Genomic DNA, 18,677 nt, shown 5'->3' with positions numbered 1-18,677 from the left:
TACTTACACCTACACCCAAGTAGGGCAAGCATACATCCTAACTTACTTCCTGCCGACCTGCCTTCCACCTACGTGCGATCAAATACATTCTGTGCAGTTGGAGCAACCAAGCTTGCTGACAGGAGTGAAAACACCTGTCTTATTATGTGAACAACAGCCCCCACCACCCCAAGGAGTTATCTGTACTGGGGCGGGGCGGGGGGGCTTTTGTTTTATAGATCTTGTAAGCATAGCAATTTAAACTTAAAAACAACTTTAGCCATCACAAGGCCAGTTAGGGAGACACAGTGAGTCCCTGGCTCAGGAAAAAAATAACAACAAAATGGCCGGGCAGATTTAGCCTGGGGGCTATGTGTGATCAATAATGACAAGAGGAGTGTGTATAAAAAAGGGAAATTTCTTTAATTTAAAGTTGTAACCTGGGAAGAACAAGTTAGCTTAAGTAATCTAGGCTTCCTCTTTATGCACAAATGGAACAGATACAACATTGGCTCAGATTTCCAACCCCAGAGAACCAAACTAGGTCACAAATCCTTAGGAGGCTCCCGTAGCAACCCTGCTGGGGCCCCACCTCCTTCCATCTCTCAGTAGCTAGCATTACACATGCCTCCTTGGAGAAGGGGACAGTGGGTAGCCACCTCACTGTTTCCAGGGGACCTCTTCCTGAGACCTCGGTGGAGCTGAGCATCTCTATGTGCGCATGCCTGGAAAGGCAACTTGGGCTCTTTGCCTGGCTAAGATCTGGAACTTTGAGTTGTAATCATGAGTGTCCCAGATGTGGCAGCAACATGGCGAATGGGGGTAGTAACGTGGGAGACTGAGGCCTCAAGTCTGAAAGTGATCCAAATAAACCTTGCCTGGCAGAGTCTCTTGTAAGTGCCTCAGAGAGAAGGTAGAAAGCCAGGCAACACGTGCTTCAGCCCTCTGGGGCTATGTCCTGCTAGAGCACAAGGTTCAAAGTGTCCACTTGCTATCTCCCACCTCTTACATTCAGGGACCGTTGTCCTTGCTTTGGACTCACTCAGCCAGAGGGGGGCGGGGGCATCTTCAGGGCTCCAGGCACTGAGTAAGGGAGACGAGTACTGGGTGGGCCAGGGATCTATGTGCACTGTATTTTGGACATGTGGTCCAGTGGAGGAGAAAGAAGGGTGGCCACAGAGCTTGAAGCCCTCCCAGAAAGGGTTCATCTTTAGAATAAATATGACTGGCTAGGAAGTGAGCTTTCTAAAGGAAAAAAAAATAACAAAATAAAAACTAGAGGTTCATCTCAAGTACACTGCAGCAGGAAACAGGATTCCACAGGCGTTTGCCTTCTAACACTGACAGCACCGGAAGCCCACCTGTGTTGAAGTCTGGGGATGGGGCAAACTACAGAACAGCTACCCAGAGAGGCCGTGGAAGACTAGAGCGTGGCCAACCCACAACACACAGCAGCATTCCTGAGCCAGGCCGGCTGCATGTGTCTCGGGGCATATCCAAGAGCTGGGCTGTGCCTGGGTGGTTGCGGCATACAGCAGTCAAGAGTCCCCTGAGAACGGAGGCACAGTGAGAGGGAGAAAGGACCGGGACTTCCCAGTGGTGCTGGGAGACATTCTTCTTAGGGTGTTATTGCATTTCTGCCAGCGACCCTGGCAGGATGGCACTCAGGATGGTGCACCTGAGGTGGGGCAGCTCGCTGACTGACGATCGTGTGCTGAGACGTAGCCCCAGCGAGAACCAGTCTGTCTTTAAAGTTGTCTTAAACTGAGTGTGGGTGATGTCTCAAGCCTTAGACCATGTCAACCCATGTTCCATTGCCAGCATACATGGCTCCCAGCTAAAATCTTCTCAGCAAGGCATCTCCAGGGGTTGAACTAAGATATACTGGGTTCGAGGAACCCAGCAAATTCCTTTTCCTAGTCTCCTTCATGTTTCTCAGACTAACAAACCCCACGTACCTATCCAAGAGGGAGCTATCCACACGGCCCACTTCAAGTTGCCCACAGAAACCACTTAAAATTCCACAGACGTCTCCTTCAATCACAAGCAGAGTACCGGTTTGACCCCTGCCCTCACTGGATGATGCTGTCTGGCTGCCCGTTCTGGGCCACCTGTCCAGGGTCAGGGGCTGAGGCTGGGTTGGGAGTGTTACTCTGTAGGTAGCGTCGGAAATCTTTAATCATGGGCCGTAGGACCTGGATGAGAACACTCAGGGCTGCCTGGGTGCCCTCCATGGCCTGGGCCTGCCGCTCCTGGGCACAGGCCTGCACCTCCTGAGAACGCCGGATCATCTGTAACAGGTCGTTCTGCTGCTCCAGGTGCTGGGCGATCTCTTTTATGTGTAGGTTGGTGACCCGCTGCTCCTGGATCAACTTGGCCGAATTGAGGGCAATACGGCTCTTGAGTGCCTGTGGTTTGACGGAGGTCTCTGCAGGCTGGGCTATCATCTCAACTGGGGCCTCTGTCGGCAGGGGCTGAGGGGCTTCAGCTGTGCAGTACTCCACCACTCCCTCCTCCAGTGTGTGGTAGGTGGTCTCAGTGGGGACTGCCGGGAAGAAAGAGCAAAAGCAGATGTGGGTCATCTTTTGGAAGGAATGTTGCTGACTCTGCAACCTGGGGAGGGGGCCATTAAACCCCGTGCAGCAGGGGTCAGAGGGAATTCACCGCCCCCCCTTGCTGTATTCACATAAAAACACAGAATCTGAGAGGTTCCGCTCTCTTTGTCCCTGAAGGCTGGGATAGAACCCAGGCCTTTGTGTATGCTAAGCATATGTTCCACCACAAGATACTTCTCCAATAGGGTTTCAGGATTTTACTCTACTGGCTCTGACAAATGCAGAGACGCCAACAAGAATGGCGGCATTAGAACAGCAAATCCTAATCCTGATACAGAATGCCACACTGGGAGATTTGCGCACCACTCCATACTGATTAGCTCAATGAATCCTCCAAATGACAAGAGGTGGACACTGTCCTCTTCAGTTTCAGAGAGGACAACAGAACCACTTCTCTGTCCTGCTTTGAGCCAATTCTGGCCAGCCTGTGTGACCAATCAAAGAAGAACGAGGGCCAGAGCAGCTCGCATGTCCAGAAAAATGTCTCCCTGTCTCCTTAATCACATTGGTCCTTAAGATACCTGAGCATCCTTGCAGATATTGTTCCAGAACAGTACCTGACTTAGACCAGTGTTTTTCATCCCCTTCTGGTCTCAGAGCACACCATTGATCCAGTTCAAATCCCATCATGACTAAGCAGAATTCAGGGTTGTGGGCACACATCCTTATCTCAAACACAAAACCCAACCAGATAGTTCTGTCAGCACTCATGGAAGAGAACCTCTGAAGGGACCTTCTTGTTCTGGCCTTCATGTATGTGGGAGGTGTCAATCTTGTTTATCTTTTTAAAAACTGTGTATATATGTCCATGTATATGCTGGTACACATGTGTGCACACATGTGTGTTTGTATACATACGGAGAGGGATTAAAAGACACCCTCAGGAGTCATTCCTCAGGTGCTATTCACACCTTTTCCTTTTTTAAAACAGAGTCCCTCTACTGGCCTAGAACTCTCTAAGTGAGGCTCGCTGGCTACTGAGCCCTAGGGGTCCACCTCTTGAATGCTAGTTACTAGCATGTACCCCCACTTCCTATTTCCCCTATTTCTCAGTGCCGTCAACCATGTGTTCCCCACACACCGGGAAATCCCTTTCCTCTTGTGAGTCCTTGGGTTTTCCCATTTCATAGTAAAGCTATTCATCAATAAACCTCATCTGCCCTAGTAAAACAGAATTGGCCTATACATTTAGTTTTTTTTTTTTTTTTTTTTTTTTGCAGTGCTAAGCAAGGACTTTACCATTGAGCTACCCGTCTAGCCGCTAGGGAATGTTAAATACTTTGGTATTTCTGGTGCCCAGCATAAATTGCTTGGTGAACAGGAATCACGATGCTGCCTGGTGTGTGTTTGTATACCGAAAACACAGTACGTCTTTGTGCACAATGGATGTCTCACTTGGGCAGTATTAGTCCTAGTCAGTCAGTCATTCAGTGAGTATATCCCGACTGCCTATTAATATGAGGTCCTGAGTCCTGTAGGTCTACAGTTAGTCTCTGTCTTCAACACTACATAGGTCAGCATGTGGAAGTCATGGACATCCAACTATCCACATGCTGAGAAAGACCCTAAAAGAACACGATCATTTCAGTCTGGGGAGTTCTTGGAAGGCCTCAAGGTCTTTCCAAGATCGCTATCTGACTTTTGACCCTTGGCAGCCAATTTGCCCCAAGCTGTCCCAGCACTTGCTGGCCCGTCCCATGTATGCAGCTGAACTGAGCAGGAGAGCTCACTCACTCTGTGTCAGGGTGACCGTGGCTGCGGCTGTAGTGGCCGTGGGTCCGAGGGCCACGGGATGGATCTCTGTGGTACTGGGTAGGCTGATGATGGTGGCCTCACCCAACAGGTTGCAGATTCTCTGTTGCATTGGGGTCAGCAGTACAGGAGCTATGGCTGTGCCATTGCCACCACTGCCACCGCCTGTCCCAGGTCCACCAGCTCCATCTTCTTCTGTGGGCCCTGGAACCTCGCCACCTTCTACAGCAGCTCGGACTTGGGCAACCTTGCGACGGACCTCGGTCTTGAGGTCGGACCACTTCTTCTTGACTTCGGGCAGCTCCCTACGGCAGGTGGCCACAGCGTTGACCCTTCTCAGGATGCCATGCCAGGCCGCACTCTTAGCAGCCAGAGGGACCCCAGCATTGAAGTGGTTCACCAGCAGGTGCTTCTTCAGTTCCAGTTCCTCCACGATGATCTCCACTTCCCTCTCTGAAAAGTTCATCTTCCTCTTCTTGGCTGGGACAGCCATAGCCTCCCCTTTCCTCTCCTTTTAAAGAAATTATAATGCCCTTAACAGCCCCAATTTCTCTTCTCTTCTTTTTCAGCCTCGCCTCTCTCTCACCCCCACCCCCTTTAGGGGGACAAGGCAGGGCTTGTTCAAGGCCAAGTACCAGGCCTTAAGTAACCCCCCTCGCTACGCAAAGTGCGTAGGGCCCAGCCCTGACCGGCCCGACCGCCGCCAGCCAGCTGCGTAATGGCTTCCTGAATCTGCCTCTTCCGCTGGGGTGTGCGGAGATCCGCCCACTTCCCTTCTTCCCGCCCCTCGGCACATCCCTGAGAGACCCCGCCCTCCAGGCTTGGCGTGGCTCAAATGTCTCGCCGATCACTGGCTCTCCAGGCCTGCCATTCCTCTCAGAGGACACACCTCTTTTCTAGATCTGGCCTGGTCATTGGTCTAAAGACATGTCTGTCGCTTCAGGGTGTCCTCCCACATGGACATTAGTCACTTCCATTGGAAAATCAGACTGTCGTTCAGTTGTTGGTATCGCGACTATTACGTTGTGAAATTCAGCTGTTTTATTGGTAGTTTAGGAGACTACTAGAAGCTTAGCCTCCTGATTTTGATTCGTGTTTTCGGTCTTGAGTCGTTAGCCCATTAAATTTTCATTTTATTCAATGGTGCTTTGTGTCTTCTAACTTCAGCCCACAGTTGCCCTCATACCCATTTCGTTTCCACAGATAGCTACGATCTCTTCGTACACAAACGCCCCTCCCAGCCTCATTCCGCAGTCTAAATAGAGCTTCTGAATAGGAATTGGACACAGGGCTTTCTGCTTGCCTATTACCCAACTTCAGCCAATCCCCGACTCCCTCAGTTTGAATCGACTTCCAGCTGGCACAGTGGCCCCGCCCCCTCATTGATTCCCGAAGCCGACATCCCGGCCTGTGATTGGTGGGCAGTGCGCCAGAGGGCGCGGTCAGTGCCTCCGCGCGCCGCGGGGCGGGGCTCCCGGAAGCGGCCCCTCCCTCCAGTCTGCCGGCTTCTCGGAGCCCGCGCTTGCTGTCTCAGGAGTGCCGGCGTGCTTCCGCGCTCGGGTCGCCCTCCTGCCGCCTTCAGCCCCGCGTCCGGCGCCCCCGCTTCGCGCCCGATGGTGAGCAGTGTGTTGTGCCGCTGCGTGGCCTCCCCGCCGCCGGACGCCACCGCCACCGCCTCGTCGTCCGCCTCGTCGCCGGCTTCTGTAGGGGACCCGTGTGGCGGCGCAGTCTGTGGCGGCCCGGACCACCAACTGCGCCTGTGGAGCCTCTTCCAAACACTCGACGTCAACCGCGACGGCGGCCTGTGTGTCAACGACCTGGCGGTGGGGCTGCGGCGCCTGGGACTGCACCGCACGGAGGGCGAGCTCCGGGTAAGTCTGCGTGCGCCGTCCGCGCGGGCGGGGAGGATCCCGGAGGTCCGGGAGAGTAGACCCACGCCGAGGGGACGGGTCAGGATGGCAGGACTTCTCGGGCAACTTTCTGGAGCCTGTCAGGTTTCGATGGACACTGCTGGAGCTGAGCAGCAGCCCGGGTGTTCGGGGATTGTGTCCCCCGACTGACAGATGGAAAGGGAATTCACACCGTGTTGAGTGTGGGGCTCCTCAGGTGGGTGTTCGGGCCGGGGACAGGCTCGTCATGACTACAGGTGGACATCCTTGGGTCTCTTTGACGGACAGAAAGCCCCTTCTTGCTTCTGCTTCCCTCAAGGTAGAAGGACAGATCTCAAGATTGCCTTTCGGACCTCAAGGCCAAGTTGGTGCTCCCCCTCCCCCTACACCGACTCCTATCCATCCATTCTCATTGGCACCCCAGCCCCCCCTCTTCACTCGTTTCCATGCCACCGAGGCCCCAAATCTGGTTGCTCGCAGAGACATGTGGGTGTTGGGGAAGAAAAAATGGGAACTGAGGTTCTAGGCAGATCTGTGTAGATGTGGGTGATGAGGACTGAACAGTTCTTTCTCCTGGCTTAGGCCCAGCCCCCTACTGCTGTTTCAGAACACTGGGTCGTGATCTCTTTGCTCAGTTGGAGTGCAGATACATTAAAGAATGTGAAGAAAGATTCCCTTTTTGTTTGTTTGTTTGTTTGGTGGTTTGTTTTTTTTTTCCTAGACAATGTTTCTTTGTGTAGTTCTGGCTGTTCTGGAACTCACTCTGTAGACCAGGCTGGCCTCCAGATCAGAGATCCACCTGCCTCTTGTCTCTGGAGGGCTGGGATTAAAGGTGTGTGTCACCACAGCTCAACTGGAACTTTTTTCCAAAAAGTGAAAGTGAGATACTTCTAAGGATATAGTTGGCTGGAAAGGAGTGGGCCTAGACTGGGAGACAGGGGCAGAGAAATGGCCATCTGTGGGTCTATAAGAAACAAGTCCTATCCTTTCTGCACCAGAAGCCCTGAGCAGTGGCTTTTTCTTCCCTTTCAGTTTCACTGTTGATTTTTCAGTTTGACTTTAACTGTGACTTCCCTTTACCTAGTATTTCATTATTCTGGCCTGGCCTGTCATACAATCTGGGGTGGTTCTAATGAGCAGTTTGCCTGGTAAACAGTTTGTGGCCAAAGTTGGTGTTCGGTTCATTTGTATAGACAGTAATTATGAATTTCCTAGCCAAATATAAAGAAAACCTGGGGGGCTGGGGATTTAGCTCAGTGGTAGAGCGCTTACCTAGGAAGCACAAGGCCCTGGGTTCGGTCCCCAGCTCCGAAAAAAAAAAAAGAACCAAAAAAAAAAAAAAAGAAAACCTGGTAAGGTGGCAGTGAATTATGCCAGTTTGTTACTTAGGTGGCCACGTAAAGTGTCATGTACAAGAAAATCTTGGATCAGCACCCAAGGTGTTTAACCTACTTAGGATCAGCGTAGAAGTCCAAGGACAGCACTGAGTGAAGCAGAATCCTTGGGGTAAGCCCAAGAGATTTAGAGATAAGGTTTTTCTCTGTAGCCAGGTTGGCCTTGAACACACAATTCTCCTAGCTTAAAAACAAAACCAAAAAAAAAAAAATCTTTTTTTTTTTTGGTTTTGTTTTTGGTTCTTTTTTTTTTTTTGTTGTTGTTCTTTTTTTCGGAGCTGGGGACCCAACCCAGGGCCTTGCGCTTCCTAGGCAAGCACTCTACCACTGAGCTAAATCCCCAACCCCCCCCCCCCTTTTTTTTTTTAAACGTTAGTTTTAGCTAGGTGGTGGTGCCAGTGAACTTTAATCCCAGCACCCAGGAGGCAGAGTCAGGGAGATCTCTATGAGTTCAACGAAGCCACCAGCCTGGTCTATATGAGGAGTAGTTCCCGTACAGCCAAAGCTACATAGAGAAACCCTGTCTCAAAACAGCAGAGTGGGGGGGAAGGCACGCACATACACACCCCACCAATTCCTGTTGAATCCATTACTATTAGCTGCCTCAAGACAGAGGCAGCGCTGCTGTTTTTACATAACTGGTAAGAGCCAAAGGACTTGGGGGCGCCCCCTGGGTAGAAAGGGGTGCCTGCTGTGGGACATGCCTTGACAAACACTGTACAGTTGGAAGCTGCTTCCTGTGGCCCATGGGAAACTGGTCTGAGGTGGAGGTTTTCACAGGAATCCTCTGTGAGCCCTTATCAGCAGATGCAGTGTACTGGAGTCATGTGACTGCAGAAAGCCTCTTGTTAGCTTATAACAGCTTGAAGTGAAGTTTTCTTTAAAAATAAATCGGCAAGTTTTGCCTTCTTCTGCCTTTGTTCTGGAAGAGCCTGAGACAGAAAAATTACTTAAAATGGAAATGGGCAGAGAAGTCCATGGCAGTCAGCCAGGGAGGTTTTCTTTGTAAGGGGCATTTGAGGAGGAAGCCTGACGGGGGACAAAAGGAAGGGAATAAAAGATGACGACACCGGTAGTGACTTTAGGAGATGAGACTCAGCTTGGGCTAATTATAGCATTGACTATTTTTGGCATTTTCATGTGACCAAACAAAATCTATGTTGTAAAACATAGGTTCAGACTTGGCAGCCGAGCAGAGGAAGAAGCAGTGTGTGTTACCCATAAGCAGTTGTGTTTTCTAGTTAGACTTGTGGGCTCTCACGTGGGCAAGGGTTTCATGTAGGAGAACATTCCAGATGCTGTGTTAAGTTTGCTGATCTAGAGAGCTAGGCGCACAGTTTGAATCCTACAAAAACAAACATGACAGTAACATGATTTTACATCATTTTACAAGGGAAGGGAAAAAACATCCAAAAGGGTGATGTCTTTAGTAGTGGGATGTGCCTGTAGCTGTAGCCTGGCTGGGGCAGGAAGATGATTTGAGTCCAGGAGTTCAACCCCAGCTTGCCAAATACTGCAAGGCACACTCCTCTCATCTTTAACTAACGAAGTGAGATCCACACCTGGCTTTGGGGGAGAGCTTGAGAAAGATGAGATGTCCCCCTCTTTTGTGCTGGCAAGGTCAAACCCAGGGTCTAAACAAGGGGTATTCCATTGAGCCACATCCCCAGCCCTTTCAGAACCACACATGTTGCTTCTAAAGTATAGCTTTAAGGCCATCCCAGTTGTCCGGTCAAGGAATAAGAGCCCACCCTGCCCTGGTGTTTTCCTTGACCTGAGCCATATACACATGAGGTAGTCTCTGTTGACTTGAAATCATCAAATGACTGTTAGTGTTGAGCTGGTATTACTCAACCAGACAGCATTCCTAAACTTCTTACCTTTTTCACGTTGGCTAAAACCAGACAGAGTTAGTCTTGACTATAGAAAAGATAACTTATTTTCTGAGAAAGGATCTCACTCAGCCCAGGCTGGGCTTGAATTTGCTAAGTTGCCAAGACTAACCTTAGAAATTCTGACCCTTCTAGCTCTTGAGTGCTGCGATCCCAGGTATGTGCCACAGTACCTGGTCCAGGACTTTGTGCCTGTTAGGCTACACTCTCCCATTGAGATCCATCTCTAATCCCCCTAAAATCTCCTTTAGGTTGAGACAGGGTCTCTTACAGCTCCGACTGGCTTGGAATTTGTCTTTATTCTCCTGCCTCAGCCTCAGAGTGCTAGGGTTACAGGTGTGAGCTTTATGCCAGCTGAGGAAGAGCCTTTGTTTTGGGGAGGGGATAGACATCATTGGGAACAATGTAATGGCCCATTGGAAAATAGTAGACAATATAGTTATTAAATCAATTGTGCCAAATTGTTGTCAAATTGGCTCTTGGCTCAAATTCACGATCATGGGGCCAATTTGAAAAGTGGATAAATATTTGAAACTGGGCATAGTGGCACTGGGGAGGCTAATGGAAAAGGCTAGCCTGAAGTGCAGTCGAGCCCTTGCCTCCAAAATAATACCCCCCAAAGCTGTCATGAGTAGGACTACTCTCTCCTCTGTCTGAGTGGGGCCTCGAAGATGCAGCCCTTTGATGTTCAGAGAGTCACTGATTGTTGAACTCTCCCAGAAACCACATGGGAATGAAGCAAACAGAGCGTCTGCTGGAATTCATTTACGGTCCAGCTAAATAGAGCCGTGGGTAAAGTCAGTGGACAGAACTGTGTTACTGTAAAGCTGATCTCATTACACTAAGTGCATAGACTTTAACCATTTCCCAATAGAACTAGTTTGTTTTTGTTTTTGTGGTTTTTTTTTTTTCCTTTTCTTTTTCTTTCAAGACATGGTTATTCTCTGAGGCCATGGCTGTGATGGAACTCACTGTGCAGACCAGGCTGACCTTGAACTCACAGACATCTAACTGCCTCTGCCTCCCAAGAACTGGATGTGAAAGAGTCACTGACCACCAAGGGCAAGCGGTTACTGTCCAGCTCTCCATCTGAGGTAGGATTCTCCTGTGGCATCCTCCTTCAAGGACGGTCACCATCCAACTTACAACCTGGATCATGTTAGTTCTTTGTTATCTGAGACTAGTTGTCTTGTATCAGCTACTCATGTGCTGACAGGCCTTCCAGAACAGAAGACCAGCCACACAGGAGCTCTTTAGGAATCCAGAAACCAGTACCCTTCTAGGAAAATGTTAAAATGAGCCGGGCAGTGGTGCTGTGTGTATGTCTTTTATCCCAGCACTCAGGAGGCAGAGGCAGGTGAGACCGAATGAGTTCCAGGTTAAATGAAGAAGCCCTGAAAACCAAGAGGAAAAGAAAAGCCAAAATGAAACCCATTATTTTGAACACTGACTAAAAAGACATTAATGATGATTTGAAAGCCATCAGGCATGGTGGTGTAAGTCTGTAACCCCGGGATTTAGGAGGCGGGAAGATTGCAAGTTTAAAAACCAGCTCGGGCTGTATAATGTTAAGACCTTGTTGACCTCTGCCCCCAGCACACACAGGCAATTTGGAAACTTGCCATTATCGTCCCATATCTCTGCTGTTCCTGCTAAAGGCTGGAGGTACTAGCCTCACAGCTCACATGGTACACCTTACATACACTGTGTGGCTTCCCAGAAGTGAGTATTTGCCAAGACTCAGCAAAGGCAAAAGGAGCCAGTCACAGAAGGATATATATTTTATGGCCTGTATACGTGACATCCAGAATAGGGGTATCCACAGGGATAGAAAATAGATTACATGGGTTCGGTCCCCAGCTCCGGGAAAAAAAAAAAAAAAAAAAAAAAAAGAACCAAGAAAATAGATTACAGGTGTCCTAATCCGAAGGAGAGACAGAAATGTGGAAGGAAGGGTGGTCAGGTTTCCTGAGTGATCAAATGTTCTCAGGTAACACATGACTGCTGTAGCCATACTGGTAAGCTACTTTACTGGGTTCTTTTACCTACTACTCTTCTCCACCCCAATCCCTTCCTACCCTCGCAACCCGAGGGAGTTGAGAAAGAAGGTTAGAGGCAAAGGGATATGGATCTCTTTAGACTGCTTCTGCTGATTAGAGGCATCAAGTTCCTAGGGGCAATTTTATCTCCAACTAGCAATCCAGCAGCAACCTGCATTGGCCTGAGGAACCAGCAGCAGGGAGGTGGGGGAGTGGAGGTGTGTGTGTGTGTGTGTGTGTGTGTGTGTGTGTGTGTACACATACATACACATATATGTATATACACACACATATATGTGTATATGTTTGTATGTGTGTGTATATGTATATTATATACAATTTTTCCCCCAGATTTTGACTACCTTTAATAATGTGGATTTTGTTGTTGTTCCAGTTGCTTTCTGTTGCTGTGAAAATGCTGACTGAAACCAACTTGGGGGAAGGAAAGATTTATTTGGTTTTTGCTTTCACGGTACAGTTCTGGACGTCGGGTCAGGAACCTAGAGGCAAGACCTGAAGCAGAGACCACGGAAGCTTGCTGGCCTTCTTCCTGTGGCTTGCTCACCCACTTTTTTTTTTATGCAGCCCAGGCCCACCTGCCTAGAGATGGCACTGCCCACAGTGTCCCTGCCTATATAAATTAGCAATTAAGAAAAAGCCCTCGGGGTTGGGGATTTAGCTCAGCGGTAGAGCACTAGCCTAGCAAGCGCAAGGCCCTGGCCTGAGGGGCTGGGGGGGGGGGGGGGTTCTGGCTCAATTTGAAGTCCCCTCTTCCCAGGTGACTCTAGTTTGTGTCAAAATAGCAGTCAGGTTTTGTCTCTTCACCCAGACACACTGTGCTCCCATTTCTTTCTGACCACTAGGAAGCTTGCAAATGAGTCATGCTGTGACACCTGTTGTCTGCCATGATAAGAAGTCTCTGAGACCAAAGAAATGTCCTGCCTTACACAGCAAGTCTCAAGGTTTTGAACAGCACGTTTGTTCCTGGCCTTGCCTTAAGTGGTCTACTTCGTGGAATAGTTTTGGTTTTTGTTTTTTTTTTATAAGGTTTATTTATTATGAGTGCACTGTCACTGTAGCTGTCTGCAGACACACCAGAAGAGGGCATCGGATCCCATTACAGATGGTTGTGAGCCACCATGTGGTTGCTGGGAATTGAACTCAGGACCTGTGGAAGAGCAGTCAGTGGTCTTAACCACTGAGCCATCTCTCCAGCCCCCGTGGAATAGTTTTATTGCTACATGATGTGATAGAAAGAAGAGACATTGGAACATGGCAACAAGTATTAAATCCTCACCACCATGTGTTTGGGGAAACAGGGATCCTCTACTGCCCTCTAACTTTTTCTAAACAGGGTTTCTTGTAGCCCTGACTGGCCTGGAACTAACTGGCTCTGAAGACCAGGCTGGCCTGGAACTTAGAGGCTGCCTGCCTCTGCCTCCTGAGTGCTTCGAGTAAAGTTGTGTGTACCACTGCTAGCCTCCAGGTTTTGTTTTGTTTATATTAAAAATTATGATTTTTTTCAGACTTTTTTATTTCCTGTGTGAATGTTTGCTTGAATACATGTGTGTATGTATGTGCATCGTGTATCTGGTGCCTGTAGAGGTTAGAAGAGGGGTTGTCAGAGTGGGTTCTAAGTTGCCCAGACTGGCCTTTAAATTATTCTGTAGCCTAGGCAATTGTCCTTAGTCTCAAGCAGCAGGAACTGTAGGCGTGTGCCTCCATATTGAGTCTGCTATATACCAGGTAGCTTGCCTCCCATCGATTTTTTTTTTTTTTTTTTGGTTCTTTTTTTTTTTTTCGGAGCTGGGGACCGAACCCAGGGCCTTGCGCTTCCTAGGTAAGCGCTCTACCACTGAGCTAAATCCCCAGCCCTGATTTTTTTTTTTTAAGATTTATTTATTTTATGTATGTGAGTACTCTGTTGCTCTCTTCAGACACACCAGAAGAGGGCATCGGATCCCATTACAGACGGTTGTGAGCCACCATGTGGTTGCTGGGAATTGAACTCAGGACCTCTGGAAGGGCAGTCAGTGCTCTTAACCACTGAGCCATCTCTCCAGCCCCATCGATTGTTTTAAAACATAAGCTAGGACATTTCTTTGATCTCCCAGACTTAACTTGGCTTAACTTCCTCCAGCTTCCCTCCGCCTGCAGAGTTAGTGTTCTGACTGAGACCCAAACCCTACTTTCTTGAGAACGTTCTGAAGCAAGTGAATTGCCAGTGGTGAAAACAGTAGAGGAACAGTTAGTTCCATTCTGGTTTTGTTCCTTGCTGGGGATCAAACCTTGGGTCTTGCCCATGCTAGGCCAATGTTCTTTCACTGAGCCACACCCCTAGCCCAAGGGAGGAGTTAGATCAGTTGTGTGACACACTCGAATCATCCTGTTGGCCCTTTGCTCATCTCTACACAACAAAACACTGCTTTTGGCTTTTGGTTCGTGTCATGTATATTTATTTGTAGACAGCCATTTAGATGTTGTTGTTGTTGTTGTTGATTGGGGGAGGGGGGTCTGTGTATAGCCCTGGCTGTCTTGGAACTTACTTTGTAGACCAGGTTGGCCTTGAACTCAGATTTGCCTGCCTCTGCCTCTGGAGCGCTGAGATAAAAGGCTTGTGTGCCACGACTACCATCTCATTGTATGTATGCATGCATACATGTATGCACACATGTATGTATGTATTTAGTGGTCTCATTATGTAGTCCAGGCTTCTGTCTCCACCCCACCAAGCATTGAAATTATAGTTGTTCCCAACAATCTGTGCCTGCTGGGAATGTTACATTCCTTCTGGTGGACTTTGAACCCATAGGATATTAGATCTAGGATGCATTCAGGTGTGTAGTTCAGCCTCCACACTGTGCTTACGGAGAGGTTAAATGGCTTGTCCAGGGTTCTACAGAGGTGCTGGAAGCAGATTCCTGTAGCACTCCATAGTAACACGCTGGGACACGGTTGCTATTTTCCTCATTTGTCTTTCACATTATAGTTGTTTGCTGTGTACTAGAGTTTCTTCATCTTTAACCTATAGAAAAAGGAAAAAATAGGATTAGAAGCAAATTGTTCCATAATTACGTCTATTTCTAATTGTTTCCAAGAGCTGTCTCGTTCAAACCAGTCATTCTTAGAATTCTTCCAACTTCCCTTACCAGCTCTGCTGTCTGTAGAAGGCAGTCTCTGGGTGGACTTGTCCTTGCTGTTTGCTGATTTTTGAGACAGAATCTCCGCGTGTATTCTGCCTGGCCTTAAAGACACAGAGATGGGCCTGCCCTTATCTTCCCAGTGCTGTGCCAGCGCGGCTGGGCTCTTCTGCTCCTGAGCCTGCAGTCCTGAACAGTGCCCCACAGGCAGGCTTGGAAAGTTACGCTGGTTCTATTTGACTCTGCTGTGTTATCCCTGTTGGCTGGGAATATCTGGCTCAAATAATCATCCTGCCTCTGCCTTCCATGTGCTGGGGCTTCAGATGGCATGACCTGATCTAGCTTGATCCCAAGTCAGTTTTTGAGAATCTAAAAACATTGTTTTTGGCAGCTCTGGGATCAAGTCACAGGGCCTTGTGCAAAGCAGGCAAATGCTGTAACACTGGGTCTGCAGTTCGCCTCTTGACATATGAGAAAGGAGAGCAGGAGGTTAGAATCCTCAAGGAGATGTGGCATGTCAGAGGGGCGGAGAAGGTCTTGACCATTTTAGGCAAGTGGGTTTTTACATGCTCTTCTCAGTTTATACCTACATTCCCTTCAGACTATAATACTCAAGACAGATAATCTAATCTGAATGAGAACCGTGGTCTTAGAAGAACATAGCTTATGGTGTGTTCCAGTGTAGACTGACTTCGTTCTTATCCTAGGGCTCAAGAGTCCTGTGCTTAAAATTGCTTAATTTTGTACACTTCTTTTCTTTTAGAGAAGAGAAAAAGACATCTTTGTTAAAAGGCATTCACCTTGAACGAGGGCCCTTGATGTGAACTGGATTTCACCAGCAGGAGCCAACCATTGGAAAAGGTTGCTATGTAGACTTGTTCCCTGCCACAGTCAGGGGTTTCCAGGGTTACTTCCTAAGATGCAGGTTAGGGGATTCCTTCCTTTTCATCATTGCCACCTTTGTCCCCTGAGCAGTGCCGGGGAGACAAGCGCTGGCTCCTCAGTCTCCAATTGGAAGGCTGAGTCGTTGGTGGGAGGGTCCCAATCTGTTCACTCTGCCTTACATGGCTCCCAGAGTGGCTTAGGGAGGAAGTCCGGTGATGTAGCTGGTTTGGTTCATCTCAGCCTAGGCACAGTCAGCCGTGACCACATGGCTTTGAACCCCTGCGGCTCTGCACATTTTGCATCTTTGGTTTGTTGGTTTTGGTTCTCATTTTGGTAAGAGCCTCAGAGCAGCGGTTCTCAGCCTGTGGGTGAGACCCCTTGGAGAGTAATTGAACGATCGCGTCACAGGGGTGCATATCACATATTCTGTATTGCAGACACGTACATTAAGATCGTAACAGTAGCAAAATTACATACGTGAAATAACGACGTAACTATGGTTGGGGGTCACTACAACGTAAGGAACTGTTAAAGGGTTGCAGCGTTAGGAACGTTGGAAACCACTGACCTACAGCTTCAGGTTTGACCCATTTAGCTGGTGGACAAGGCCCTTCCTCTGACCTCATTGGCATAATCAGCCCTCATTATGAAACCAGTCACCCAAATCAACCTGGCGTTCTGTCAAATGAAGCCTGGCTTCATTACTTCATTAAAAAGTGTTGATAGTCTTCCCTCTGACAACACCGTTCTGAATGTTAGGCAGAGATGGAAATAAGACGAGAGGAGTAGTCAGTAGTTAAAGAGGTAGACCAGACTTGGAGACTGAGACGGCATGGCCAGCGTGGGTGCACACACCATGGTGCTGCGACACTTCTCGGCCCTCCACAGTTGTCCTGTGGGATGTGCTAGCACATTGTACCCTGCACACCCTTCTTGGGTGATTTGTAATCAGCCATTTGACTGTTTGCCACTAGGTCCATTCCCGTAGGGTCTTTTTCTAACAGCTTTCATCCGGTCAGTTTGTTTTCTAGGTTCTTTTTTTTTTTTTTTTTTATTCATTTATTATATATAAGTACACTGTAGCTGTCTTCAGATACACCAGAAGAGGGCATCGGATCTCTTTACAGATGGTTGTGAGCCACCATGTGGTTGCTGGGAATTGAACTCAGGACCTCTGGAAGAGCAGTCGGGTGCTCTTAACCGCTGAGCCATCTCTCCAGCCCTGTTTTCTAGGTTCTTGAAGTGTGGTTTACCCCTGCAGATGACCACCCTCTTTTGAATGAGCTGCTGATGTGCACAGGTATAGGGGGGTGATTTGCCAGCCCTGCTCTGGAGGTGGGTGGATCTCATACCCAGAATTAGAGTTGTAATTGACAAATAGTCCGCAGGGCACCAGTAATCTCCTCAGAGCTCCGATTTAGATGCCGTGGCATTAGAAATGGACCGAATTAACCACTGGGGAAACAAGAGATGTACAGCAGAGATGGCGGTGTTTAACAAAACATTGGCGAAGACACAGTAAACCACAGCTCCAAGATCCTGGTCTGTGCAAGTGAAGGGAGAGTGTGATACATGGGGCGTGGCTTCCTCCCTGGCCTAATTGATTCCTTGGTGTTGAGTTTGTTCTTTCCTGACTTAACAGTGAAAGCTAAGGTCACTAAGACTGTCCTTGAGTGCTTGATCTTCCTGCTTCAGCCACTGAGTAACTGAAACTATAGCCAAGTATGCCTGGCTTTGGATTTTACCCCATTGAATGCCAGCTAACTTTTTTTTTTAAAAGATTTAATTATTTAATGTATGTGAGTATACTGTAGCTGTCTTCAGACACACCAGAAGAGGGCATCAGATCCCATTACAGATGGTTGTGAGCCACCATGTGGTTGCTGGGAATTGAACTCAGGACCTTTGGAAGAACAGTCAGTGCTTTTAACCTCTGAGCCGTCTCTCCAGCCCCTTATTATTCCTATAAATATTCTTCAATCTTCGTCTGGCTGTGATTATTTGAAACAGATCGAATATTAGAAGGCTTATTTTGACAGGTGCAGTCTAATGACTTTGCCCTTGTATGAAGCCAGACCCTCATGAGTGTTATTCCTTAAACTCTATATTGAAGTTTTCACCCTGGCTGGGAGGTCAGGACCAGTTCCGTGAGCTCAGTGGTGTCTTTTGACTCCTAGGGGACCCTCTGCAGCTCTGCAGCTGTTTCCGCTTTGGTACCCAGTCCTGAATACTCAGACTGCTCTGGTAGCAGCAGCTCTTTCATGGGAGGTTGCCCAGCTCTGTCCCAGGCCTTCCTCCTCATGAGAGCCTGGGAACTGCAGGCAGGAAGCAGTGGCAGTGCTAGGAATTGCCTCACCTATGCACATTTCTCAGGAAGTGGTGGCCTTTGTGCCTGTTCAGTGGCTTGAAAACATTACTTCATGTATTCTGAGTTTTTTTCTTGTTACACACAGGAAAGTGTGAATTAGTTCCTTGATACCCTGCCCTGGCTGGAAGCCCTGGTGTTTGTAACTCAGCTTCATGGTATGGAGAAGTCTATTCAATTAAAGCCAACACCTACCTATGTGGGTTTTGTAGGTGGGAACCCCAAACACCACTTTGTCCTTCATTTCTTCAGCCTCCCCCTACACAGTGTTCAGATTTATAAAAGGATTGACTTGTTAGGCTAAGGATGCCCTTTGACCTAAATTCAATCTCTAGGACTATATGTGAGATGTATATGATGTGCTTATTTAAGGGTCTTGGTTCTAGACTGGCCCAAAGTAACAAAACATCCTATTACTGTCTCATGTCTCATTTTGCGGATAAGAATATTGAATCAGGGATGGGCTGGGTGGCAAAGGTCTATAAGTTCAGCTTCTCGTGTGGGGTACAGCAGGAGAACCAATAGTTTAAGGCCTGCTTGGTATAGAATGGGTTCAAGGGCAGCCTGAGCAGCTTAGAGACCCCTTCCAAAAATGAAAAAGGGTTTGTTTGGTTTTGTTTTTTAAGTGCTTGTGCCAGGCAGTTGTGTCACACATGCACTTGGGAGGCAGAGGCAGGTGGATGGATCTCAGTAAGTTTGAGGCTAGTGCAGTCTACAGAGTGAGTTC

General features: G+C 48.4%; 2 protein-coding genes and 1 long non-coding RNA gene across 4 annotated transcripts in view; 1 reads left to right on the top strand and 2 right to left on the bottom strand.

The window, feature by feature from the left end:
- Positions 1-377: 377 nt before the first annotated feature.
- On the bottom strand, positions 378-6,793 carry Naif1 (nuclear apoptosis inducing factor 1). Its single transcript, NM_001399580.1, is given in 2 exon segments — positions 378-2,524; positions 4,329-6,793. Coding segments are annotated over 2 exon segments (984 nt in total). The 5' UTR covers positions 4,840-6,793; the 3' UTR covers positions 378-2,051.
- Positions 5,879-18,677, top strand: part of Slc25a25 (solute carrier family 25 member 25) — a 33,454-nt gene continuing 20,655 nt past the window's right edge. For both annotated transcript variants that reach the window (NM_001431501.1, NM_001431502.1), the window contains 1 exon segment: positions 5,879-6,217. In NM_001431501.1, the coding sequence (NP_001418430.1) occupies positions 5,960-6,217 (258 nt within the window). In that variant the 5' untranslated portion in view covers positions 5,879-5,959.
- Positions 7,112-11,387, bottom strand: LOC148006412 (uncharacterized). Its single transcript, XR_015684249.1, has 2 exons — positions 7,958-11,387; positions 7,112-7,446 (listed from the first exon to the last, which is right to left on the bottom strand). It is a non-coding gene; the product is annotated as an uncharacterized LOC148006412 (long non-coding RNA).

The sequence above is a fragment of the Rattus norvegicus genome, chromosome 3 (genome assembly GCF_021556685.1).
Source record: "Rattus norvegicus strain SHRSP/BbbUtx chromosome 3, alternate assembly SHRSP_T2T, whole genome shotgun sequence".
Lineage (NCBI taxonomy): Eukaryota > Metazoa > Chordata > Mammalia > Rodentia > Muridae > Rattus > Rattus norvegicus.
Note: the sequence above shows the minus strand (reverse complement) of the source record. Positions and strands in the feature narration are given on the sequence as shown.